The sequence below is a fragment of the Staurois parvus genome, unplaced genomic scaffold (genome assembly GCF_062004578.1).
Source record: "Staurois parvus isolate SC_StPar_1 unplaced genomic scaffold, SC_StPar_1.0 ptg000390l, whole genome shotgun sequence".
Taxonomy (NCBI): Eukaryota; Metazoa; Chordata; class Amphibia; order Anura; family Ranidae; genus Staurois; species Staurois parvus.
In genome coordinates this window covers 9,563,517-9,590,786 of record NW_028318186.1, presented here as the reverse complement: position 1 = coordinate 9,590,786, position 27,270 = coordinate 9,563,517, and the positions used below count along the sequence as shown (strand labels likewise).

General features: G+C 45.9%; 1 protein-coding gene and 1 pseudogene across 2 annotated transcripts in view; both read right to left on the bottom strand.

The window, feature by feature from the left end:
* CCDC25 (coiled-coil domain containing 25) overlaps positions 1-26,290 on the bottom strand; it is a 45,641-nt gene extending 19,351 nt beyond the window's left edge. Inside the window, exons 1-6 of one of the 2 annotated variants that reach the window (XM_089686069.1) lie at positions 26,160-26,290; positions 16,539-16,643; positions 9,575-9,622; positions 5,383-5,422; positions 531-582; positions 302-377 (exon numbers count right to left, since the gene is read on the bottom strand). In XM_089686069.1, coding sequence (XP_089542195.1) covers positions 302-377; positions 531-582; positions 5,383-5,422; positions 9,575-9,622; positions 16,539-16,563 — 241 coding nt within the window. In that variant the 5' untranslated portion in view covers positions 16,564-16,643; positions 26,160-26,290. The remainder of the gene's footprint in view (positions 1-301; positions 378-530; positions 583-5,382; positions 5,423-9,574; positions 9,623-16,538; positions 16,644-26,159) is intronic. The other variant, XM_089686070.1, reaches the window with a different exon arrangement.
* LOC149455670 (NHP2-like protein 1 pseudogene) lies at positions 15,223-16,443 on the bottom strand (annotated as a pseudogene).
* Positions 26,291-27,270: the final 980 nt, after the last annotated feature.

Below are 27,270 nucleotides of genomic sequence, written 5' to 3'. Positions count from 1 at the left end.
TCGTCTCTGCACTTCTTCTGAAAACGCAGCCCGCATGGGAACCTCGGTTCCCAGTACGGTTGCGTTTTCCAGTGCGGGTGGCGTGCCATTAGAACTAATGGCACCCGCCCGCGGGTCCGCATTTCTCTGTGCGGGTGGTGCTACTGCATGGATTTTCGTGCGGATCCACAGCGGCACCACCCGCACAGATGTGAACCTAGCCTAAAAACTAGTAAGTTGTGATGTACTACATTTTTGTTCTTGAGTTTAGCTATCTTTTAAGCAATACGTTTCCACACATTATTACATAACAAGCACATACCTTGAATGCTGTTAGCTTTTACTAACTGTGCACAGTCTGTCAGAACTTCTTTAGGAATGTCATCTATCGTCTGATCCTGAAATATAAAAACATTTCTTACAGTTGGGGTTCAAGAGGTGCCAGCTTGTTTGCAGCCTGAAAGGCTTTGCTTGGGCTGTGTCAGTGCTGCGGCATGCTGACAATGTGCTGCAGTGTTGCCAGTTATAATATTGTATGTGGCTAGCCTCACCTTTTGTAGTCGAAGGTAAACATGTGCAGAAGAGAGTTTATCTACGTGAAACCTGCAAGGACAGGCAACAAAGTCATCAGTATAGAAGACAGAACAGGCCCAGCAACAGACAACAAAATTCTTGACTGAAATTAACCCTGAGCTTAAAAAAAAAATAAAGATTTGCTATTATTTGGGTACCATCTAGATTTGTATTTGTGCCTAAACAGAACCTGTTTGCCTTTGTTTTGAATATCTGATATAAAAGAACTTTGCACTTGTCCTGTCCCTATATACTTTTGTTCTGTAGCCTCTTAGCTGTATATCTACAGTATGACATCTAAGGCACTGCTGCCGCTGACTGCTAGTCTCAGGAGATCGGGAGTGAGGTTTGGCGATGCCACTACCGTGATGTTCACTGGTCTCCTTGCTGGACAGGAAGCTGTACCTGATGACCTGTAGTATCTCAATGTTCTGCTTCATCTATTCTGTGGATCCATGCTTCCTGCACCTTTCATGCTGCTTCTTTGTCATTAGCCTGGCAGTTATCAAACCATGAGTCTTAAGGAAGCAGCTCTGACATGAGGAAGCAAAGTCCTGCTATTTAAAACTAAGCCACCTCCAAATAGAGACAAAGTGCATAGCAAGGCATGGTAGGTCAGTAACGGGGAAAAGGGCAACCATGGGAAGACCACAAACAGTGCTGGTGACTAGTATTTTGTCCTCTTGCTTGCATTTTGTGAGCACAGCATAGATTCACCTTAAAATGGTTGTAAGGGCAAAAGGGTTTTACCTTCATTCATTCACATGAAGGTAAAAAAAAAAAACCCTTCCAATAGTCTCCCTCCCCAGCACCCCCTAAAAACTCATCGAAGCCTGATCTTGATCCAGCACTGTCCCATCAGCAGCAGCTCCTCTCCCTTCTCTCAAAGGCTTGGCTGAGAGCAGCAGGAGCCATTGGTTCCTGCTACTATCAGTCAAAACCTGTGAGTGGAGAGAGGTGGGTGGGGCTGAGCAGCACTGTGTGTCTGAATAGATGCATACAGCCAGGTTCAGGATTGAGCCAGCATGAGTGTCCCCATAGCAAGCAGCTTGCTATGGGGGCACTCAGAAGAAAGGTGGAGCCCAGAGCACCAGCAGGGGCCCCCACAGAGGAGGTTATGGGCTGCTCTGTGCAAAACCATTGCATAGAGCAGGCAAATATAGCATGCTTACTAAAATCATTTAAAAATGCTTTACAACCATTTTAAAACAGAACTTTAGTCAGAAAAAAAGAGATTATTAATTGAGAGTGTCCCTTTTGCCGAAAAAAACAAAAAAAAAAAAACCCCTTTCCTTTTTGCTAGCATTTTTATTTTTGTAAACGAACATTTACATTTAGTTTTATTTTTTCTAAATGAACATAGCCCATGTGCAGTGCACACTTTCAGCATTTGCAAGATGCTGAGCAATGTAGCCCAGTGCCAGGATAATGAACTCCACTGCACATGAACAAGAGTTGCATCATCACTTGCCTTCATACATCTGAAAGGGAAAGCTACCTGCAACAGAAAGATCTACTGAGAAGATTGCCCTGGATTACGTGGAACGGTGAGGAAGAATGCAGAACTGTCATCATCAGAGCAGAGAAAACTTTTTTTTTGTTTTATTTTGGAAAGAGTAGTGGAGGGTTTTCACCCATCAGATTTACTTTTTTTCACCATCTGTGTCCGATTTCGGAAATGTCCCTTCACTTCCTGTCTCATAGCCAAACAGGAAGTGAGAGGAAATCCCTGCAAATTAGGGACATTTTTAGGGAACCCCCAGGTCACCAGAACAAGTAGATACTGATACAACACCTCCTGTGCTCAGGGACCAGATCAGTAGAGGGTCGATAGACCAATATATACTAGGATATATGGAAGGTCATCCAAGACCAATCAAAGGTTGTGCAGCTATAACACAAAGCTGGGGAAGCTCGATACAAAGTGTAGTAGAGAACAAAAAAAACCACACGGAGATGTCCCTTCACTTCTTGTCTCATTGCCAAAGAGGAAGTGAGAGGAAATCCCTGCAAATTAAGGACCTTTTTAGGGAATCCCCAGGTCACCAGAACTAGTGTTCCCATTGGAAAATTTCCCCTCTATTACTTATCTGGAGACAACCCAACATTTGGGATTTTCTTTACTTTCAATGATATGAATGGTAAACAGGACAAACAAGAGAGGGTGAATCTCCTTAACAGGGGCAAAGACAGCAATAAAAAAACTGTCAGGGGTTCTAATCCATCTCCACTATATCCAAAACGTAAAAAAAAAAAAGTTTTGCCTTTAGTTATACTTTAGTATACATGCCTAGAGTGGTGGGCTTTCTCAACTTCTCTTACTGAGCAATGGCTGTGAACACTTTGGACCTTTGGGGTTAGACTACCAAATTCTATGTCTATTGCAGCCATCTATTACATGTTTGACAACTTGGCCCAATTTTCCTTCAGTGTTGTCCTTGTTTTGTGGATCTCTGCCCTTTTTACAGCTCCCAGACTGAGCCAATCCCATGCAGTCTTCCCCGTTGCATTCCAATGGTTTTTTGGCAGAAAAAGGATGTCTGACTTTAATGTATACAGACTGTATTTGGTTTCCTATCCTATGTAACATCACTGTCTCGTGAGGAAGTGAACACTGCTTTACGAAATGTGAAGCGTGTCAGGATATCATTTGTCTACCTTGTTTTGTGTATACACTATCATGCAACTAACCATCATATTGTGATGTGCCCGTTGGCATTTTGTTATGCTTTTAATCATATTTGTATGTGAATAAAAATTTGGTTTTGCTTTAGAGAAAAATTTTCTTTGATTTTGTGTTGTTCGAAAAGAGTAGTCTCTCTCAAACTCCATGGACAATTTTTGTTATTGAGAGTTCTCATATTCAGGCATTGAGCTGCACTTCACTCACTGTACCTGGGCTGCTTGTTTTTTAATTTATTTTAACCTAGACCCTGCAGATAACACACTTACTGTCCCTGGGTGACCACGCTCTCTCACTCCACTATGTCCATGGAGAAAGTCACAGTTGACATCTTGGCTGGGCCTCAAACATGTCATCCTTCCTCTCAATCTCCATTACAAGGAAGATAGGGAGACTAGTAATTTACAGAAAGAAAATAACACTCAGCTCATCTCATAGGAGGTGACAATAACACAGCATTCCTGTTAGGATCAACAGGTATTTACTGAAAATGTCCTTAGCCTAAAAAAAAATATAAAGGAAATGCAGCCACCACTGGTAAGTTGTACTATATTATATTTCTGATCTTGGGTTTAGACATCCTTTACATTAGTAAAGAAAGAAAAAACCTCAGCGCCCAGGATTCTCTTATTCCACACATTATTCCCCGTGAGATGCTGCTGTACACAGGTGCAAAACAAAAAAAACTTATTTCAACTTATACCAGCGCAAAACCCACAAAACAATAAAATACATCACCCAACCCATAAATAATAATTACTAAATATCACAAACTTAAAATACACTGTGACACAAAAATATTAATTAAAATATTAATGAAATAAAAAATATATATAATTTAAAAAATAATAAGTCCAGTGACAAAATCCAAAAAAACAGTCCTGTGAAAAAATTATATTTTCATTGGATTCTTCCGTGGCAGTGATACCTCCACCATCCACCAGTGCAAAACCAACATTAACCGCACTCACCAGGTATTGGTGAGTAAAACGCCTTTCAGGGATATTAAGGGCTCCTGGACCCCCTTTAATTTGTATATGACCTCCAAATATTGCCTCCTCTAGGATATGGACACCTCCTCTGGTTACTCCTCTCACCGAATCCCCCAGAGAAAATCCGGAAGAAGAAAAAAACATAGTGTGATACCGTAATGATTTCCAATCTTAAAATATTTTTTTCCAGACCACTCACATTTTATCCTGCTGTATACCTGGCTGTGGGGTCTCTATACAGAAATCGTTTTTATGAAAGAAAGATTGTTTTGCTTCAATAAAATGCGGGTTAATATCTGCTAAAATGTGAGTGGTCTGGAAAAAATTCTTTTAAGATTTGAAATCATTACGGTATCACACTATGGTTTTTTCTTCTTCCAGATTTTCTCTGGGGGATTCGGTGAGAGGAGTAACCAGAGGAGGTGTCCATATCCTAGAGGAGGCAATATTTGGAGGTCATATACAAATTAAAGGGGGTCCAGGAGCCCTTAATATCCCTGAAAGGCGTTTTACTCACCAATATCTGGTGAGTGCGGTTAATGTTGGTTTTGCACTGGTGGATGGTGGAGGTATCACTGGCACGGAAGAATCCAGTGAAAATATAATTTTTTCACGGGACAGTTTTTTTGGATTTTGTCACTGGACTTATTATTTTTTAAATTATATTTTTTTTTCATTAATATTTTAATTAATATTTTTGTGTCACAGTGTATTTAAAGTTTGTGATATTTAGTAATTATTATTTATGGGTTGGGTGATGTATTTTATTGTTTTGTGGGTTTTGCGCTGGTATAAGTTGAAATAAATCCTTTACATTAGATGTGTTCAAGTTGGTGCCTTGAAAACCTGTTTCAGTGAGCTCCATAATAAACCTGGAACCCACCACTCAGCTTTCTCAGTCTGCAAATCTAACGTTTTCCTAGATAAATTAAAACTCATCTGAATACAAGAGTTCTGAGTACCGTGGTCTATGAAGAATTGTGCAGGTCAGGAATCCTAACTGCTGCAAACTAGATGCAATGAAATTTGAAATTCATTGGGAAAATTATCAGAGTTGCAGGTCGAGTCACACAACTGTGCTGACTAACTACTTGGGGAACCCCAACATCAATTCATCTAAAATATATGTATAGCAGTAAACTCTCCTCTACATACCATATATCTTCTGGCCAGCCATACTTTATAAGATCTTCATCTTTAAGAGAAAGAAAAAAAATTAATTGAGACATGTCTACAAGCAACAGTCACATAGAATTTTCATGAGTAGTCACAGATGGCAAGAGCCCCTGTACAATCCAACAAGAGAAAATATCACTGGCAGACTACATATGAAAAAGCGTATTGCATCTACGAGTTTGTGATTTTTATGTCTGTGTCCTGTTGAGGAGATTTCCCTTCACAATTTGTCATGGAAACAAATTAACCCCTTAATGACAGAGGGTAAAACAAATCCTAATGCCTGAACACAATTTAGCAACTTTCACATGTTAGTAAAACTGTATATTTCATCACAATCTTCCCCTTTTTGGCCCAATCGAGGAGGGGCTCTGAGGACTAACCAGGCATCTTATTGGCTGCTTTGGTGGTGTGCCTCATGTGTCTCCTCGTGTTGGATCTGCACATGTCAGTGGGCGTCTGACGCGTGACGCCATCATGTCACATATGTGGGGGAGGGGGGGTGGCGCCTGCATGCCGTGCTCACCCAGGGGCTCGTAGGTTCTTTTGCCAGCTTTGGGATACATCCAATTATTTACCTTATTTACTGTACCTAATGAGTCACAAGTGTGAGGTATTGATCCTCTATATCCCTATATATAATCTGGACTCCTCAATCAGTCTTTCTTTCATGATCGGTGAACTTCTTCCGCCTCCCTTATCTTGACAATTATGTTATTGAGGTAAATGGGAACATTAGATAGTTAAAAATCCTTTTCTTTCTACTTTGGGGGATTTTTGGATTATTTCTATTTAATACTTTTACCCTTACACGGATGCCCTAGTGGCTCTTTATTATTAAATGCATCAACTGGGGGGAACTAATATTCTAAATATGGTGTTAATTTATTGGATTATGAATACTTTCAGGATGTTTATTTTCCTATCGAATTATAATTATTTACAGACCCTAATGTGGGAGATAACACAGTCAGAAAGATCCATTCAATTGCGGAATGCACAAACCTCTCATTTTCTGCCATCTGGATGAGGTCCCTCACCTGTTTCTTTTTTTCTCTCCCCCTTCCTCCCTTATACCTTTCAGGTAGGTGGATGTTTTGGACATACTTCCAGATATTATAAAATATACAAATCATTTTTCTGATTTTTGTTTTATCCCTTTACTGGCCCTCAGGTAATCCCAGTGTCTGCCTGCGGTGATTTCCGGGGTCTCTGGGGGATATTGCACCCTCTCCCCCTGTTCCATCCTAGGAGGGGTATTTGGATATGGTGATGCATGGCCACACTGGTCCCAATAATCATTTGTCACCCCGTTTGTGCTGTATCACAATATTTCAGCAGTATTGATATTATGTGAGAAAGGTGTTTTTTTGTTTGTTTGGTTTTGTGTATATTTTTAATATAATATGTATATTCTTAATTTTGCTACAGATCTTATTGCATTATAAGCAGTTACCCCTGAAGAAGGAGCTGTGCGTTGGGCACTAATTTTTAATCTCTGCTTGTAAGATATATGCTGCACTTCAGCTTTTGTAATACTTGATTGGCATGTGGAAAATACTGTGTGTTATCTTTTAAATATCATGTAATAAAAGTTATTCTTATTTTAATATATTGTTCTCATATTGCCTACAAAATCCCAACCCTAGGGGGAGATTTCTCTTTTTTATTGTATTTCATCACAACCAGGGCTTTTTTTCTCAGGGAAAAGGTGCAGGAACTGCCCATTTCTGAGTCACTCCCTTATCTCTGCCTCTAGCCACCTCTGAGTACCATTTCTTGGTTCCACTCCCTATCCACCTCCCAGTACAGTCCCTTTGAAAGAATACATAAGCAAGTATGAGTTTGTGGTGCCAAGTAAATTTCCTGCAACAATAGACCCCCCCTTCCCCCAGTAACCTCAGCAAAAATGGACCATCTGCAACAAAATACCCAATCACCAACAACAGATCTCCCCCTCCCGACACCAACAACAGATCTACCCACAGACCCTTCAGCAGCGAGCAACAATAGACACCTCCCTCAACAGTAGATCCCTCCCAGGAACAAATGACCCCAAGCAAAACATAAAACACACCCCAGCAACAATAGATCCCCAACAATAAACCTCCCCAGCAGCAAGACACCCCCCCAGAAATAGATTCCCTCCTGGAACAATAGATCCCCCTGCAGCCAGCATCAATAGACTCTGCAGCACAATCAGGCACCCCTTGCCATTACATACATTCAGTGCTGGAACTGTGTTACCCTATGTTCCTGCTGAAAAAAAAGTCCTGACCACAACTGCTTACTATATCCAGGTTAATTCTACCTTGTTTTTACCAGGAAAAATTGGGCTTTCTTTCGGTGGTAAATGGTAATGGCTATCTCCTGGCTAAAAATAATAATAAAAAAAAATTATAATTTTTAATACATAGCTGTATGTTATAACCACAAATCACCAGCACCAAGAAAATATGTAAAAAAGTAAGAATATATATATATATATATATATATATATATATATATATATATATAAATAAATTAAATGCTGCTGTACCCAAGTGTCTTAACACCAAAAAATAAATAAATATAAAAAAAACAGTGCAAATAATTTAAATTATGCCTAATAACCATACAGAAAAATATGTATAATCATAGTCCCATTCCAACATAAATGAAAAAAATTCCTTTTGTGAAAAAAATCATTGATCACAAGTGCACGATATGATAGTAGAAAAAGGTCCTTCCTCCAGAAAGATGTACTTCCACCCAGAAAAGTGCTCAAAACAGAAATATATACTGCACTCACCAGATTCTGGTGAGATAAACGCATTTTAGGTAATTTTTAGGGATCCTAGACCTTTTATATTCAGACCTCCAACTTCCACCACAAGAGAATTATCCTCCAGCTCCAACCACCATCAGACTCCTCTTGCTGTTTTTTTAATATTTATAGCTGTATATTGCTTGCTATTACCATAACTTACCACCAAAGAATGAGCCAAAATAAATTCTCCTGCTCCTGAGGATTGCAGCAATACCACATATGTGTATGTTAGTTGTTATATGTACCTGTAGTAGGGCCCAGAAACAACAATGTGCATTTTGCCTTTTTATTCTACCTAAAACATACTGACATTAATATAAAAAAATGTTTTATTTGTTTGTTTTTTAAATCCTATCTAAAATATACTGATCCTGACATTTGACACTTACTTTGACCTTACAATTAACCATGATCAAATCTTGATCTGTTTTTTTTTCTTTTTTATACACTTTTATTTACATCTTTCTCCCTGCAAAGATACAATGTATCATTCTCTCCATTCAGAAGAGAAAGAAAACACAGGGGAGGGTTGCACAGTGACTGATTATTGTGAAAGCCAATCTGAGGCTATCACAGCAATCAGGTAACCTGGAACTGGGAGTCCAGGGTCTCAATCGTTAATACAAGACTCAGAACTCCTGGTGAGAGCCCAGTCTCTGTGCGCTTCCAGCACAAAGAGAGATATGCAGATATGCGGCCCCATGGATAAAGGCCACAGCTGCATACTGATGGTGGGAAGGGGTTAAGTGAGAAAATCTCTCCAATGTGAAGGGAAATCCCCTAGTAGACAGATGGCACTGGAACAAGTGTCCCCATTAGAAAATTTCCTCTCTATTCCTGTCCTGGTGACAACTGTAGGATTTCCCTTACATTTCAGTCTGCCAGTGGCCAATAGGACAAATTAAGTGGGTAAATCTCCTGTGTGGACACTATAAAAACTGACAGGGGTTCTACATGTCTCTATCACACTACAAAGCCAGGCAGGTGACACTACAATTATATGTTGCAGCAACAGAACGACTTTGCTTCATACTTGTTCTCTGAACAATAACTCAGCATCACCACACTGCACATTCACAGTCCAATAAGCAGCCAGGTAACAAAGACAATTCTAAAGATCAAATATCAAACAGCGGTGCCATCTTCCTGGCTGTGTAGAGAGAAAGATGTGTGAATCACAAGACTGGCTAATGAGAATTACACATCCTTCAGTAGGGAAACAGATCCTCACATAATTCAACTTTATAAGTACATTTCTACTTAAATGTTTGCCACACAATGTTGCAGATTTACAACTGTTAAAGATCTATTTGTACAAAAAAAAATGTACAATGCTGTCTATTACCAATAACGACAACTTACTTTCATATTTGTCCTTTCCCATATATATCATGTACGGAGGAGACACAACTGTGGAAGACATAAAGGAAATGCTGTCAGCAGGGCTCAGAACAAGAATTATTACTGTAACATTCTTCCCAGCACAACTATCATTTCACTGAACTGTGGCTTAGTGGTTAGCACTTCTGCCTTGCAGCACTGGGGTCCTTAGCTCAAATCCTAGCCAAAACACTATCTGCATGGAGTCTGCATGTTCTCCCTGTGCTTGTGTGGGTTTCCTCCACGTACTCTGGTTCCTAAGGCTGGCTATAGACAGTGCAAATTCCTTTCTCTACTCCCCTATCAACACAGACAGTGTTTACAGGGGAATCCCTCCTCTCGAGCCATTGGGGTTTATTTACTAACACCGTGGTCACACTGGGTGCAAATCGTATGCCAAGTCGCACCCCATTGTCCGCAATTACAGCGACTAGGGTGCCCCTATTGCAAGCTGCTTGCTCTGGGGGCACTTGGCAGGAGGGAGAGGCCAGCAGTGCCAGTGGGGGACCCAAGAAAAGGAGGTTCAGGGCCAATCTGTGCAAAACCACTGCATAAAGCAGGTAAGTATAACATGTTTTTTATTTGTTTTACCTTTAACCACTTAAGGACCACCCTATAGCTGATATACTGCTACAGGGCGACACTTGTGCGCAGGATGACATATATATATATATATATATATATATATATATATATATATACACACATCATTCTTCCTTTACTGGGTAGGGGGACACACGCGCCCTACCCGCGCCACCATTCTTGGCCGTGAATGTCAACTACCGGGTCCCGGCCGGTAATTACATGCCGGCGCACGGTGATTACTGAGCATCTCCGATGGGGAGGAAGATTGTTTTGTTTACAAACAATCTTCCTCCCTGTCAACTCGAGCACACTGCTTGGGATAGCTGTCCATAGGACAGCCATCCTGATCAGTGTGTTTACAGTGCCCCCTAGTAAAACACTCCCAGCACACAGTTAACCCTTTGATCACCCCTCACATTAACCCCTTCCTGCCCAGTGACTTCCTGTACAGTGTCAGTGCTTGTTTTCTAGCACTGATCACTGTATTGGTGTCACTGGCGTGTCAGGCAGTTCCGCCCAGTGTCAGAATGTCCATCGCAGTCCCGCTAAAAGTCACTGATTGACGCCATTACTAGTAGAAAAATAAATAAATCCCAGTATCTATACCGCCATTTGTAAACGCTATAACTTTCACATAAACCAATTAATTTACACGTATTGGGATTTTTTGGGTTTTTTTTTTAGCAAAGACATGTAGCAGAATACATGGTGGCCTAAATTTATTATTATTATTATAACAGAGTATTTATATAGCGCCAAAGGGTTTGCTCGGCGCTGTACATTAGAATGGGGGACAAGACATAAGACAATACAGTAGCAAAACAATACACGATACACGAGGGGTTCGAGGGCCCTGCCCTTTAAAGCTTACAGTCTAGGAGGGAGGGGATGGTGATACAGGGGGAGATGGCTGCGGGGGATGGAATGGAGTGAGGAGTGGAGGGGATTGGCTGTTAGGTGAGGGTGGGGTAGGCTTCCCTAAAGAGATGGGTTTTCAGGGTGAGCCTAAAGGTGAGGAGGGTAGGGGACAATCTGATGGATTGGGGAAGTGAGTTCCAGAGGATGGGGAAAGCTCTGGAGAAGTCCTTCAGTCGGGCATGGGAGGTGGAGACCAGGGAGCTAGAGAGTAGGAGGTCTTGCAAGGAGCGAAGATTACGGGTAGGGTGGTATTTGGGTATCAGGTCGGTGAGGTAGTTTGGGGCAGCGTTATGAATGGCTTTCTATGTCAGTGTTAGTAGTTTGAATTTGATCCGTTGGGCAATTGGGAGCCAGTGGAGGGAATGAAAGAGGGGGGTGGCAGAATTGGAGCGGTTGGTAAGGTGGATGAGTCTGGCCACTGAGTTCAGGATGGACTGGAACGGGGATAGCTTGTTTTGGGGTAGGCCGGTGAGAAGGGAGTTGCAGTAATCCAGGCGTGAGATAATAAGGGAGTGAACGAGTTGTTTAGTAGTGTCTGGGGTTAGGAACGAACATATTTTGGAGATGTTGCGGAGGTGGAACCTGCATGCAGTAGTCAGCGATTGGGCATGGGGTTCGAAGGACAGGTTAGAGTCTAGGATGACACCTAGGACCTTGGCTTGCGTGGTGGGATTGATGGTAGCGTTGTTGGTCATGGAGAGGGTGGGGGGGGGTGCGGGCAGGGGGGAAAATTAGGAGCTTGGTTTTGGAAAGGTTCAGTTTGAGGAAGTGGAGCGACAACCAGTCCGATATGTTGTTCAGTAGGTGGGTGATACGGGCGGAGACTGAAGAGGTGAGATGAGGGATGGAGAGGTAAATTTGCGTGTCATCGGTGTAGAGGTGTGTTGGATTTTTAGACACATATCATACTTCTTCTAGTGTCTTGAGGCGATTATGAATGAAAGAGCCATTGAAATAAAAAAATGAAGTGTGATTTTATTCTATCACACAATGGTGTCGAATAACAATGTAAAGCGTATTATGAACAGTTCCATGTAGATAAAACTATTGTAAAAATGACAAGCAAACGTTTAAAACAAAGTCACGATTATCTGTCATGGCTGTTCTGTCCTTGCCATGTGCGATACTCCATGCTGTCCTTCTCAATGACTTTGTGAAGAAGGAGAAGCCGGACGTGACTATATTGTAGCCGGAAGTGATCTCAGTATGCACCTGTTGCAGCTTCTCAGACGTGTGTATGCAAGAGTCATGTAGCTTGTAAGTGTGTGTGTGAGTGAGTGTCTCTTGTCCGAAGTCTCATGGTCTTTTAAGAGGCAAATGTACGTCATAGTTAGTGATCTTAATACCTTCTATGGAAATTATTACTGCTTAGCAAAGCCATTTCATAAAAGGGAGGGGATACTATACATATGATGTTTGATGGACAGGAACATATGTATGCTGATGTAAATAATATTATAAGCTAATGACGTAACCCTCAGCTATATTTAAAGTATAGTATAGCTTAAGAACATATCAATGTATATATGTATCAATGTTAGAAACGTATACTAAATACAAACAAATACTATTAAAATACATACTGTAATAGTAAGTCACTTCTAATAACCTTGACATAACTACCAAATACTTTTAACCAACTATCTCTAAATATAGTCTACTCAACTTTCAACTGGTATATACTATTTCAGCTTAACTTGTATATCTTTTGGTCTCAGCTATAATTGAAGAATAGTAAATACTACCATTTGTCAAAGACCACTTACACATATTAATATTAATTATGACTAATCATAAAAACCAAATATTTTGCAAGCTTGCCATCAATATAAGTGCCGAATCATAATTTAGATTTAACAAGGTGATAGTTGAAGCCATGGGAGTGTATTAGTATGACGAAATGTTATTTTTTTTACTGGACATGTTTAATAGCAAAAAGTCCAAAATATTGTTTCTCTCTCAAAATTGTTGGTCTTTTTTTGCTTATAGCGCAAAAAATTAAAACCACACAGGTGATCAAATACCACCGAAAGAAAGCTCAATTTGTGGGAAATTTGGGTGCAGCGTTGCATGACCGCGCAATTGTCAGTTAAAGTAATGCAGTGCCGTAATGCAAAAAATGGCCTGGTAATTATGGGGGTAAATCCTCAGGAGGCCAAGTGGCTAATATCACTTTAAGGTAAAAAACCTTCTGTATGCACCTCCCCCCCAAGCCTCCTTTTATACTTACCTGAGTCCGATCTCATTTAGGCGACGTGCACAAGAGTACAGGTGCTCGCCCCGATCTCTCCCCCCTCATTGGCTCAGAGACAACAGTAGGAGCCATTGGTGGTGGTGGAGCATTTACAATTACTTTAAGGTAAATGGTAAGGTGGATGACAAGAAGTAATACTTCAATGGCACTTAAAAATTGATCTTACATTTACATATGACCTTACCAGTAAAAACACGTGTACAATACAGGGGTGTGGTAATTTTTTTTTAAAATTACTTGTCCAAGGGACTAAATCAAGATCTCGATCTACTTGTCTCGCATGACAATCTTACTTGTCTTGATAAAAAATGTCTGGGGCTTTTAAAAACGAAAAGGGGCTTTATGGCGATGTAAAGTTTTAATGTTTTTAACATTGCGCTGGTTATCTCCTCTGCACCTCCCTGCCTGTCTCCAGCACTACACCCGGGAACTGGCAGGGAGGGGAGAGACCTTGCAATGTGATGAGTACAGACAGGGTGCTCATCAGGAAAGCAGAGTGTTGTGCACTCCTAACGCTCAGCAGAAGCGCATCTGTTGAGCGAGTAAGTGAGGCACTGGCGCCAATGAGGGAGAAAAAAAAAGTAATGCCTTATAGATCACCCCAGTAGTTCCTCCGGAACTTCCCACTCCTGACAGATCTTACTTGAAAATCTACTGCATACACATCAGTACCCAACAGAAGCTAAACAACAGAATTAATTAAAAAAGCACAACAGCAAAAAAACCTCTGCATAAAGTAAAACAAAGATGAGATGCCTAGACACAACAATACAGTGCCATCTGCAAGATTGTTGACCCCTAACAACCAGCCCCTGTGCGTTTAGGAATCATCTTGCCAGGAGGGCTATGTGACATATGTAAAGTGGTTGTAAAGGCTAAAGGTTTTTTCACCGTCATGCATTCTAAAAAAAATTCTGTGTGCAGTTCCCCCCACAGCTTCCCCTCACCTGAGCCCAATCCAGCGATATGCATGAGAGCCTCGGCTGTCCTGCGGCTCCCTCACATCGATGGCTGAGACTGCAGTGAGAGCCGTTGGATCCCATTGCTGTCAATCATAGCCAGGGAGCCAATGAGAAGAGAGCAAGAGGGCGAGGCCAACCCACAGCTCTGTGTGTATCTTATGGACACATAGAGCAGGGCTCAGGAGCGAGCATGCCCCAATGCCCCTATAGCAAGCAGCTTGCATTGGGGGCACTGGTCAAGGAGGAGGAGCCAGGAGCATCAGCAGGGGACCCAAGGAGGATTGAGACTGCTCTGTTCAAAACCATTACACAGAGCAGGCAAGTTTTGTTTTTGTTTTTTTTTAAAGCTGAACCTTTAATACTACTTTAATCCAGCACTTCTGTCACCAGTATAGTTGAAATCGGACATCCTGCATTGGCCCAGAGGATTTTAAAGGGCCCTGCACTTTCTGCCAGGGTGGCACTGCATAGCTGCCAACATTTTAAAGGGACACTGTACCACTGGGCTCATCTTAGCGTAACATGTTCAAAGCTGTCATGTGGCATCAAGGAACATTTCTCTGCAAGGACTTTTTTATTTAGCATGGGGGGGACAAATTTACTGAAATTTTTCTTTAAGCATTTTCCTTTTTTCAAAAGTCAAAATACTATATGTCCACAACTGAATGTTAAACTTAAACATGACAGATCATACAGGGATGTTTTAAAGAAGTCACTGTTAAATACTCTTTTGGAATTCGTAATAGTCCTACATAAGCAGATTAGATTTTTAGGCTAGTTAAAAAAAAATGTACAATGCACAATACTGCACTGAGCCCACTGTCATTTCAATAAAAAAAAAATAAATAAATAAAAAAAAAAAATAAATATATATATATATATATATATATATATATATATATATATATATATTACACCAGTAGTCTCTCTATATATTGCTGGACACATTGGATTTGGGGCTATAACTGGGAACCTTCTTTAATAGTAACTGCAAATGCAACAACTGGTCTTGAGACACCACAGGCTCTTCCCAAAGCTTGCTTAGAACGCACAAAGACATAGGGGACATTCATATCCTCATAGAGAAGAGGAAGGTGAAGAATGATCTCAAGTGGTTCTGCATCAGCTGCCATTACAATGGACTCTGCAATCCCTCTGTTTAGTGTTTTTGTGGTTTCATTGGCCCCTTTACGAAGCTGCTTGTAATTGGAACCCTGCTGTACCAGATCTAGAAGAGTCTTTGTAAGCTGAGCATCGGCCAATGGGTAGGCTTTGGGGTTCACTTCTGGTTCGGTCATTTTACACACAGTTAGGAAGTCGCCTGGTCCCCTCTGCTCGGAAGCTTCACCGAGGAAAATCAAATGAACCTCTATACAGCGATGCAACGTGTTTTCAACTTCCGGCGCCCAAAGAGCCCTGCAAGGACTTTATTTAGATGACAAATACTTTTTCTCCAGGTAAAAAGATTAAAAGAGGCCCAGAATATATCAGAAGGAAAGGGTCTCCTGGGCTACTGGACAGGGCTGACATTTGCAGGGACTAAATATGGTAAATCTGGGACTGTCACAGCCAGTCAGGAACATCTGCCCCTCTGACATGACCTGGCACAGACAGGAAGGGATGACAGGAAAGATGGGGTACCCATGCCAAGCTTGGCTGATGAGTGGACTGCAGACTGTGGAGAGAACTGTGGCACAAGCTCCAGGCACCGCATGCAAGGAAAGGATGGAATGCTGAGCACTGGTCCTCCAACCTCTCACCGTTACACTTTAGACCCCTCCTTTTTTCCCTTACTGAGATGATCAGGCATCCTATCCCTCTAAATCCCGTAGCTGGAGCTGTGCCGATGATCTGTCCTCTGGTCCGGTTCACTTTCTCCTACACACGTTCGATACTCCGCTCCCCCCTCCTTGTGTTTCTTCCGTGGGCACGAGCATGAGGTGCGCCCCCTCCATAAGGACAGAGAAAGAAGCCCGAGAGCATGCAGTAGGGTGGTGTGAAAGCGCGTGCAGCTGGCTGTACTCTGTGCCAGGGCTGAGTGGACTGTGACAGGCTGACTATGAACCCAGTAAAAAGCAATCCCTGATAAGCAGCAAGCGCCTGCAGCAGGGTTAAATGTAGCAAAAAGCCACCTCCCTGGCGCCTGAAACTACTTGTCACGGGCATCGGGCGCTATTATTTGCACATCTCTGACCGTAAATATATTCTATTTGAAAGTTGACATTACCATTGCTAGTAAAGTAGAACACCATAGCGACTCCCTGAGTGAATGACGCAATTAAATTACAATTCTCTCTCTTTCAGTATACGGGGAGCCAGATTATCTGAAGGTCTGCAAAATAAATAAAAAAATAAAAATTGGTTTAATGGTCACTTTTAAAGGATACAAGTTTTAATAAACAACATAATTACATGGGTGATTTAACGGAAGCTATGCAACTGAAAGAAATGGAACAAGCCTGCAGCCAGTGAAGTGTCTGCACACCGGACATGTACAATATGCCCCTGGGTGAGCGATACTCTGTAATCACGTATAAATGATGATTAGCCTTGGAGTTTGCACCTGTGATGTCTATGGCAGCCTACGGCTGAATATTGTCCCCAATGGTATGGGCATTTAGGGCCCTTTGTGTTCAGGGATGACGGTTTGAAACGCAGAAGAGTTGCATCCCAGATTTTCATCCCTGAACACAAAGGGCCCTAAATGCTGATAGCACTGGTAGCTGGTACAGCGTTCACTTGAAGCCTGCCACAGACTTAACCACTCGCCTACCGGGCACTTATACCCCCTTTCTGCCCAGGCCAATTTTCAGCTTTCAGCTGTCGCACTTTGACAATTACGTGGTCATGCAACACTGTACCCATATAACATTTTTATCACTTTTTTCACACAAAGAGAGCTTTCTTTTGGTGGTATGTACTGACCGCTGGGTGTTTTATTTTTTGCACTATAAACAAAAAAAGAGCAAAAATTTTGAACAAAACATTTTTTTTAAATTTGTTTATAAACATTTGCAAACAGGTCATTTTTCTCCGTCACTGATGTGCGTTGATGAGGCTGCACTGATAGGCAGCACTGATATGCAACAATGATGGGCACTGATAGGCGGCACTGAAATGCAACACTGACTGATGGCACTGCGGGGCAGCACTGATGGGTGGCACTGCTGGGCACCAATCATCAGGGCACTGATCATCAGTGCTGATCCATCCTCTGACATTTACTTTCCTCGCTGTGAGAGCGAGAGGAAAGTGGATCCGATAACCGGCAACTGTATTTACCGCTGATCTGCTGTGTCATTGGACACGGCTGATCATGTGGTAAAAGGCCGCTGTGATTGGCCTTTTACCACATCACGTGATCAGCTGTGTCCATAGGACACAGTGATCACGGGGATCGCCGGGGGGGTGCGTTCTGGGAAGAAGTCATATGACGTCCTCCCAGAACTGGCCGGCTGCAGTGTAGCCGTCGTTCGGCTATCTGCGGTCAGCAAGTGGTTAAAGGCTGCTTGTAGTGGGGCTTGTGCTACACCTGCCCCTTCCAGATGCACTAAAATGCCAGGAGAGATGCACTGCTTCTAGACAGCTTCTGTATTGGGAAAAAAAAAAAAAAAAACTGGGTTAATTTTTATTTTCCCATGCAGTGGAGCTGTGCCTGCACTGCATGTGTTAACGGCTCACTTCTGTCTAGGGCAGGGGTCTCCAAACTTCTTAAAGAAAGGGACAGTTTACTTCAGACTTTAGGAGGGCCAAACTGTGCCCAGTGGGAGTAAACCAAGCCCAATCTTTGGTATTAGCGGAGAAATAGTTGGTGTCAGTTGGAGGAATAGTGCCCCATTTTTGTTGTCAGTGGCAGGAATTATGCTGCACTGTTAGTGTCAGTGGAAGGAATAATACCTCAAGGGCCGGATAAAGGCAAGCAAAGGGCTGCGTCTGGCAGCCTGAAGCTATTAGGCCCATTGACCAGCTGTGGACGTGAGAACGGTAGGAACAATCCACTGCTGGATGTGTGGGGGGGGGAACACCGATTTCCAAAGGATACGGTAAGCATAGCTTTTACTTGGACAAAATGAGTAGATAACCCATGCAGTGCAGGTACAGTCCCAATGAATGGGAAAATAAACATTTTGCCCGAAGTTCTTCTATAATGATCACTCCCCCCTGCAGCTGGTACTGGCTGACACAGGAGATCACCAGAGTGAGCTAAAAATAGTTTTATATATATATATATATATATATTTTTTTTTTTTTTTTTACACAGGATAGTCACCATAGGTGTTATGGAGGGCACATTTTTAAGAACAGTTAGGTTTAGGCTGGAATTCTGTATGGCTGGATTTGTCTTTTTGCTTGATGTGTTCTCTAGTGGAAATGCATCAAAATAGATGGCCTTGCATGCCTTAAGATGCACAATGATGCAATGTATTGTGTATCGTGACACACAAACACACTAGAACACTGAATATACAGTGCATTGCAACATGCATTAAAAGTACCGTATTTGCCGGCGTATAAGACGACTTTTTGACCCTTGAAAATCTTCTCAAAAGTCGGGGGTCGTCTTATACGCCGGTACACATGTTAGGGGGGCTGCGGCATTAAGTACAGGGGTTTGCAGGGGCTGATGTCTCTTACCTGGATCCAGTCCCACGACGATCCGGTCCAGGAAGCGCGGCGTCTCCTTCAGTTCGGCCACTGGATGTTCGTGCGGCTGCTCGGCTCCACCTCCTCACCGGTGATTGGCCGCCAGAACTGTAGCTCAGGAAAGGCACACAGGCAGCCAATCACCGGCGAGGGGGCACTATTCCCCCCCCCACTGACACCAATGATGGGGCACTATTCCACCCCTCACTGACACCAATGATGGGACACCATTCCTCCCACTGACACCAATGATGGCACTATTCCTCCCACTGACACCAATGATGGGGCACTATTCCTCCCACTGACACCAATGATGGGGCACTATTCCTGCCACTGATACCAATGATGGGGCACTATTCCTGCCACTGATACCAATGATGGGGCACTATTCCTGCCACTGACACCAATGATGGGGCACTATTCCTCCCACTGACACCAATGATGGAGCACTATTCCTCCCACTGACACCAATGATGGAGCACTATTCCTCCACTGATACCAATGATAGGGCACTATTCCTGCCACTAATGCCAATGATGGGGCACTATTCCTGCCACTAATGCCAATGATGGGGCACTATTCCTGCCACTAATACCAATGATGGGGCACTATTCCTCCACTGATACTAATGATGGGGCACTATTCCTCCCACTGATACCAATGATGGGACACTATTCCTGCCACTAATGCCAATGATGGGACACTATTCCTCCCACTGATACCAATGATGGGTACTATTCCTCCCACTGATACCAATGATGGGGCACTATTCCTCCCACTGACACCAATGATGGGACACTATTCCTCCCACTGATACCAATGATGGGGCACTATTCCTGCCACTGACACCAATGATGGGGCACTATTCTTCCCACTGACACCAATGATGGGGCACTATTCCTCCCACTGGTGTGCATTGGAAGAGGGGTAGTCTTATACGGCGAGTATAGCCCAAACACTACATTTTAGCAGGAAAAGTAGGGGGGTCGTCTTATACGCCGGCAAATACGGTACAACTATAAGCAAAAGTTGTTTTTTTTTTCATTTTGAATAGAGTAAGGGAGGGTTATACTTCCTGTCCCATAGCCAAAAAGTGAGAGGAAATCCCTGCAAATGAAGGTAATTCCTTGGGGCCCCCCAGGTCACCAGAAATAGAGTCCCCATTCGAAGAGTTCCCCCCTACTACTTTTCTGGGGACAACTCAAAATTTGGGATTTTCTTTTACTTTCACTTATAATGGTAAAAAGGACAAATGGAAAGGCTGAATTTCCTTAACCCTTTGCCCTCCTGAGGATTCCCCCCCCTTCCTGACCAGGCCATTTTTTGCGTTACAACACTGCGTTAATTTAACTGACAATTGCGCGGTCATGCAACACTGCACCCAGATGAAATTCACGTCCTTTTTTTTTCCCCATGACTTGTGCTTTCTTTCGGTGGTATTTGATTGCCTGTGCAGTTTTAATTTTTTGCGCTATAAAAAAAAAACCTGACAATTTTGAGAAAAAAAAAAATATTTTTGACTTTTGCTATTAAACATGTCCAGCAAAAAAAAATAAAAAACAAATCTCGTCATAAATTTACACCAAAATTTATTCTGCTCTGTCATTGCTGAAAAATAAAATCCCAATACCTGTAAATTAATTGGTTTATGTGAAAGTTATAGCGTTTACAAATGGCGGTATATATACTGGGATTTTTTTTTTTTAATTTTTACTATTAATGGTGGTGATCAGCGATTTATAACGGGACTGCGGCGGACATTCTGACACTGGGGGGAACTGACTTGGTGTCACTGGCATGCCCAGTGACACCAATATAGTGATCAGTGCTAAAAAAAAAAGCACTGGCACTACTAATGGCACTGGGCAGGAAGGGGTTAACAGTGTGCAGGGAGTGATCAAAGGGGGGTGGTCAAAGGGTTAACTGTATGCATGGAGAGTTTTACTAGGGGGTGGGGCGGGGTGCTTCACTGTAATCACACTGCTGTGGATGGCTGTGCTGTGCACAGCCATCCACAGAAGTGTGCCGCAGCTGACAGGAAGGAGGACTGTTAGTAAACAAAACAGTTCTCCTCCCCATCTGAGATCCTCGGAAATCACCAGGCCCCAGCGAGTAATTACCATTCAGGGCCCGGTGATTGACAGCCGCAGCTACGAATGGCAGCGCGGGTAGGGCGCTTGTGCCCCCTACCCGGAAATGCAAAATCACGTATATATACACATCAGTTTGAGCACCCGTGCTGCCCTGTGGCAGTATTTATGCTATAGGGCAGATGGGAAGTGGTAATGGGGACATAGACAGCAATAAAAACTGACAGGGGTTCTAACCCCTCTCCATTCTATCCAAAATATCAGACCGTGGCGGAGTGCGCCCCTTACATCACAACAGACCGTGGAGGAGTGCGCCCCTTACGTCACATCAGACCGTGGCGGAGTGCGCCCCTTACGTCACATCAGACCGTGGCGGAGTGCGCCCCTTACGTCACATCAGACCGTGGCGGAGTGCGCCCCTTACGTCGCATCAGACCGTGGCGGAGTGCGCCCCTTACGTCGCATCAGACCGTGGCGGAGTGCGCCCCTTACGTCGCATCAGACCGTGGCGGAGTGCGCCCCTTACGTCGCATCAGACCGTGGCGGAGTGCGCCCCTTACGTCGCATCAGACCGTGGCGGAGTGCGCCCCTTACGTCGCATCAGACCGTGGCGGAGTGCGCCCCTTACGTCGCATCAGACCGTGGCGGAGTGCGCCCCTTACGTCGCATCAGACCGTGGCGGAGTGCGCCCCTTACGTCGCATCAGACCGTGGCGGAGTGCGCCCCTTACGTCACATCAGACCGTGGCGGAGTGCGCCCCTTACGTCACATCAGACCGTGGCGGAGTGCGCCCCTTACGTCGCATCAGACCGTGGCGGAGTGCGCCCCTTACGTCGCATCAGACCGTGGCGGAGTGCGCCCTTACATCGCATCAGACCGTGGCGGAGTGCGCCCTTACATCGCATCAGACCGTGGCGGAGTGCGCCCTTACATCGCATCAGACCGTGGCGGAGTGCGCCCCTTACATCGCATCAGACCGTGGCGGAGTGCGCCCCTTACATCGCATCAGACCCTGGCGGAGTGCGCCCTTATATCGCATCAGACCCTGGCGGAGTGCGCCCTTACATCGCATAAGACCCTGGCGGAGTGCGCCCTTACATCGCATAAGACCCTGGCGGAGTGCGCCCTTACATCGCATAAGACCCTGGCGGAGTGCGCCCTTACATCGCATAAGACCCTGGCGGAGTGCGCCCTTACATCGCATAAGACCCTGGCGGAGTGCGCCCTTACATCGCATAAGACCCTGGCGGAGTGCGCCCTTACATCGCATCAGACCGCGGAGGAGTGCGCCCTTACATCGCATCAGACCGCGGAGGAGTGCGCCCTTACATCGCATCAGACCGCGGAGGAGTGCGCCCTTACATCGCATCAGACCGCGGAGGAGTGCTCCCTTACATCGCATCAGACCGCGGAGGAGTGCGCCCTTACATCGCATCAGACCGTGGCAGAGTGCGCCACTTACATCACATCAGACCGTGGCGGAGTGCGCCCTTACATCACATCAGACCGTGGCGGAGTGCGCCCTTACATCACATCAGACCGTGGCGGAGTGCGCCCTTACATCACATCAGACCGTGGCGAAGTGCGCCCCTTACATCAAATCAGACCGTGGCGGAGTGCGCCCCTTACATCGCATCAGACCGTGGAGAAGTGCGCCCTTACATCGCATCAGACCGTGGAGGAGTGCGCCCTTACATCGCATCAGACCGTAGCGGAGTGCGCCCCTTACATCGCATCAGACCGTGGCAGAGTGCGCCCCTTACATCGCATCAGACCGTGGCGGAGTGCGCCCTTACATCGCATCAGACCGTAGCGGAGTGCGCCCTTACATCGCATCAGACCGTAGCGGAGTGCGCCCTTACATCGCATCAGACCGTAGCGGAGTGCGCCCTTACATCGCATCAGACCGTAGCGGAGTGCGCCCTTACATCGCATCAGACCGTAGCGGAGTGCGCCCTTACATCGCATCAGACCGTAGCGGAGTGCGCCCTTACATCGCATCAGACCGTAGCGGAGTGCGCCCTTACATCGCATCAGACCGTAGCGGAGTGCGCCCTTACATCGCATCAGACCGTAGCGGAGTGCGCCCTTACATCGCATCAGACCGTAGCGGAGTGCGCCCCTTACATCGCATCAGACCGTAGCGGAGTGCGCCCCTTACATCGCATCAGACCGTAGCGGAGTGCGCCCCTTACATCGCATCAGACCGTAGCGGAGTGTGCCCCTTACATCGCATCCGACTGTAGCGGAGTGCGCCCCTTACATCGCATCAGACCATGGCGGAGTGCGCCCCTTACATCGCATCAGACCGTAGCGGAGTGCGCCCTTACATCGCATCAGACCGTGGAGAAGTGCGCCCTTACATCGCATCAGACCGTGGAGGAGTGCGCCCCTTACATCGCATCAGACCGAGGAGGAGTGCGCCCCTTACATCGCATCAGACCGTGGAGGAGTGCGCCCTTACATCGCATCAGACCGCGGAGGAGTGCGCCCCTTACATCGCATCAGACCGTGGCGGAGTGCGCCCTTACATCACATCAGACCGTGGCGGAGTGCACGATTACATCACATCAGACCGTGGCGGAGTGCGCCCCTTACATCACATCAGACCGTGGAGAAGTGCGCCCTTACATCGCATCAGACCGTGGAGAAGTGCGCCCTTACATCGCATCAGACCCTCGCGGAGCGCGCCCCTTACATCGCATCAGACCGCGGAGGAGTGCGCCCTTACATCGCATCAGACCGCGGCGGAGTGCGCCCCTTACATCGCATCAGACCGTAGCGGAGCGCGCCCCTTACATCGCACCAGACCGTAGCGGAGTGCGCCCCTTACATCGCACCAGACCCTCGCGGAGTGCGCCCCTTACATCGCATCAGACCGCGGAGGAGTGCGCCCTTACATCGCATCAGACCGTGGCGGAGTGCGCCCTTACATCGCATCAGACCGTGGCGGAGTGCGCCCTTACATCGCATCAGACCGCGGAGGAGTGCGCCCTTACATCGCATCAGACCGCGGAGGAGTGCGCCCTTACATCGCATCAGACCGCGGAGGAGTGCGCCCTTACATCGCATCAGACCGCGGAGGAGTGCGCCCTTACATCGCATCAGACCGCGGAGGAGTGCGCCCTTACATCGCATCAGACCGCGGAGGAGTGCGCCCTTACATCGCATCAGACCGCGGAGGAGTGCGCCCTTACATCGCATCAGACCGCGGAGGAGTGCGCCCTTACATCGCATCAGACCGCGGAGGAGTGCGCCCTTACATCGCATCAGACCGCGGAGGAGTGCGCCCTTACATCGCATCAGACCGCGGAGGAGTGCGCCCTTACATCGCATCAGACCGCGGAGGAGTGCGCCCTTACATCGCATCAGACCGCGGAGGAGTGCGCCCTTACATCGCATCAGACCGCGGAGGAGTGCGCCCTTACATCGCATCAGACCGCGGAGGAGTGCGCCCTTACATCGCATCAGACCGCGGAGGAGTGCGCCCTTACATCGCATCAGACCGTGGCGAAGTGCGCCCCTTACATCGCATCAGACCGTGGCGGAGTGCGCCCCTTACATCACATCAGACCGTGGAGAAGTGCGCCCTTACATCGCATCAGACCGTGGAGAAGTGCGCCCTTACATCGCATCAGACCGTAGCGGAGTGCGCCCGTTACATCGCATCAGACCGTGGAGGAGTGCGCCCTTACATCGCATCAGACCGTGGAGGAGTGCGCCCTTACATCGCATCAGACCGTGGAGGAGTGCGCCCTTACATCGCATCAGACCGTGGCGGAGTGCGCCCTTACATCGCATCAGACCGTGGCGGAGTGCGCCCTTACATCGCATCAGACCGTGGCGGAGTGCGCCCCTTACATCGCATCAGACCGTGGCGGAGTGCGCCCCTTACATCGCATCAGATCGTGGCGGAGTGCGCCCTTACATCACATCAGACCGTAGCGGAGTGCGCCCTTACATCGCATCAGACCGCGGAGGAGTGCGCCCTTACATCGCATCAGACTGCGGAGGAGTGCGCCCTTACATCGCATCAGACCGTGGAGGAGTGCGCCCTTACATCGCATCAGACCGCGGAGGAGTGCGCCCCTTACATCGCATCAGACCGTGGCGGAGTGCGCCCTTACATCACATCAGACCGTGGCGAAGTGCGCCCCTTACATCACATCAGACCGTGGCGGAGTGCGCCCTTACATCACATCAGACCGTGGCGGAGTGCGCCCTTACATCACATCAGACTGTGGCGGAGTGCGCCCTTACATCACATCAGACCGTGGCGGAGTGCGCCCTTACATCACATCAGACCGTGGCGGAGTGCGCCCTTACATCACATCAGACCGTGGCGGAGTGGAAATGGGGGGGGCCCTAAGGATTCCCTTAATTTACAGGGATTTCCTCTCACTTCCTGTTTGGATATGGGACAAGATATTAAGGGAAATCTCCAAAATGGGACACAGATGGCGGAAAAATAAAATCTGATGGTTTAAAACCCTCCCTTACGCTATCCAAAATGAAAAAAAAAAAAACCTTTTTCCTATAGTTCTACAACTGGGATCATAGAGAGGAAGGGGGGGCATTTTATCCTGGAGGGGCTCCATCCTTTACGCCAGCAATATTGGGGTGCTCTGGGGGGAATATCTCTATCCCCCCTCCATATAGTAGGGTATACCCCATTCTATATACATCACTGTGTGTATATAATAAAACACACCACTGCAGATTTCATCCTCCACACCTACAGGAAGACAAGGTGTATACACAGCCAGCTATCACACAGGACATGCTGAGACTTGTAGTCCACCACTCCTGGACTATGAGGCCCTCCTGGGACTTGTAGTCCTCACTATGCCCAGCAATACAGAGTGCAGGCCTGCCATGGACACAGCTGGAGGCTATGCTGGGACTTGTAGTCCACCACTCCTGGACTATGAGGAGGCCCTCCTGGGACTTGTAGTCCTCACTATGCACAGCAATACACAGCGCAGGCCTGCCATGGACACAGCTGGAGACTATGCTGGGACTTGTGCTCCTCCAGCAGCGACCCCACCTCTACAGTGTGTAGTCAGCCCATGAAGGTGTACCCTTTGCCCTCCCCAGCCGCCTCCAAAACTCACCACCACCGGCTCCCTCCACTCCGCACCACTCTTCCCCACCGGAAATCACCACCGAGACTCACAGGACGGCCACAGAAAGTCACTGAGAACAGCGCCGCTCCACACACTGACACCTGCCGGCCGGGAGTAGCTCGAACGGCTGTGAGTGTCGGGGGCGCCATCTAGCAGGCAACAAGTGAAATGACACCTCAGTTCTAAAAGCTGAGGTGCCACCTGCAGGCCAGGAATGTCATGAAACCTCAGGAAACAGCTGTGTGTTAGGTACATGGGCGCCACCTGCCAGACAGACGTGTAATAACACCTTAGGGAACAGACAGAAGAGCTGTGAGCACTGTGTGTGTATGTGGGCGCCGTCTGCCGGCCAAAAATGGAATGGCAGCACAAGGAAAAGTCCGAAAAGGTATAAGCACTGAATGTTCTGTACAAGGGCTCCACCTTCCGACCAGGTGTGAAGTGACACCTCAGGGAACAGCCAGAAACTGGGTTCACGCCTAGTATTTTGTTCAATGTCTGATTTGATACTTTTTTTTTTCATGTGCATTTTTGTGTGATATGCATAGGACAGCCCGTTCATTTCAATGGTCTACCCTACTCATGTCAAATGCGCCAAAGTAGACCATGTTGGCTTTTTGGGCTTTCAGCTTTGCGCATTTTGAGAAGTTTGGTGAACTTTTCTGCGTACTTAAAAACACATGCCTTCTTGCCGCATTTGGGGTGCCATTAACAATTAATGGCCCCACAAGCGGACATGTGGTTTTAGCACATAATTCATAAATGAGCGCAAAAACTCCCAACAAACGCATCAATACGTGAAGTTAAAAAACCCCCATAAAGCTCAATGCCCAAAAAGTCACATGAGTTACTTTGGCAGCCTATTAAAAGGAATGGACTGCCCTATGCGTGTCCTGAAAATGCGGAGAAAAAGAAAAGCACAAATAAAATTGCACATTCATGTGTGATGCCACCTGCCAGCCAGGAGTGAAATTACAATTAGAGGACACCCTCACAGATATTCCAATGCTTCACTGAGCTGTTAATCTATTTCTGGCCAGCAGGTGGTGATTCCTCACAGCACATTCAGGGCTCACAGCCAGACTATTTCCTGAAGTGT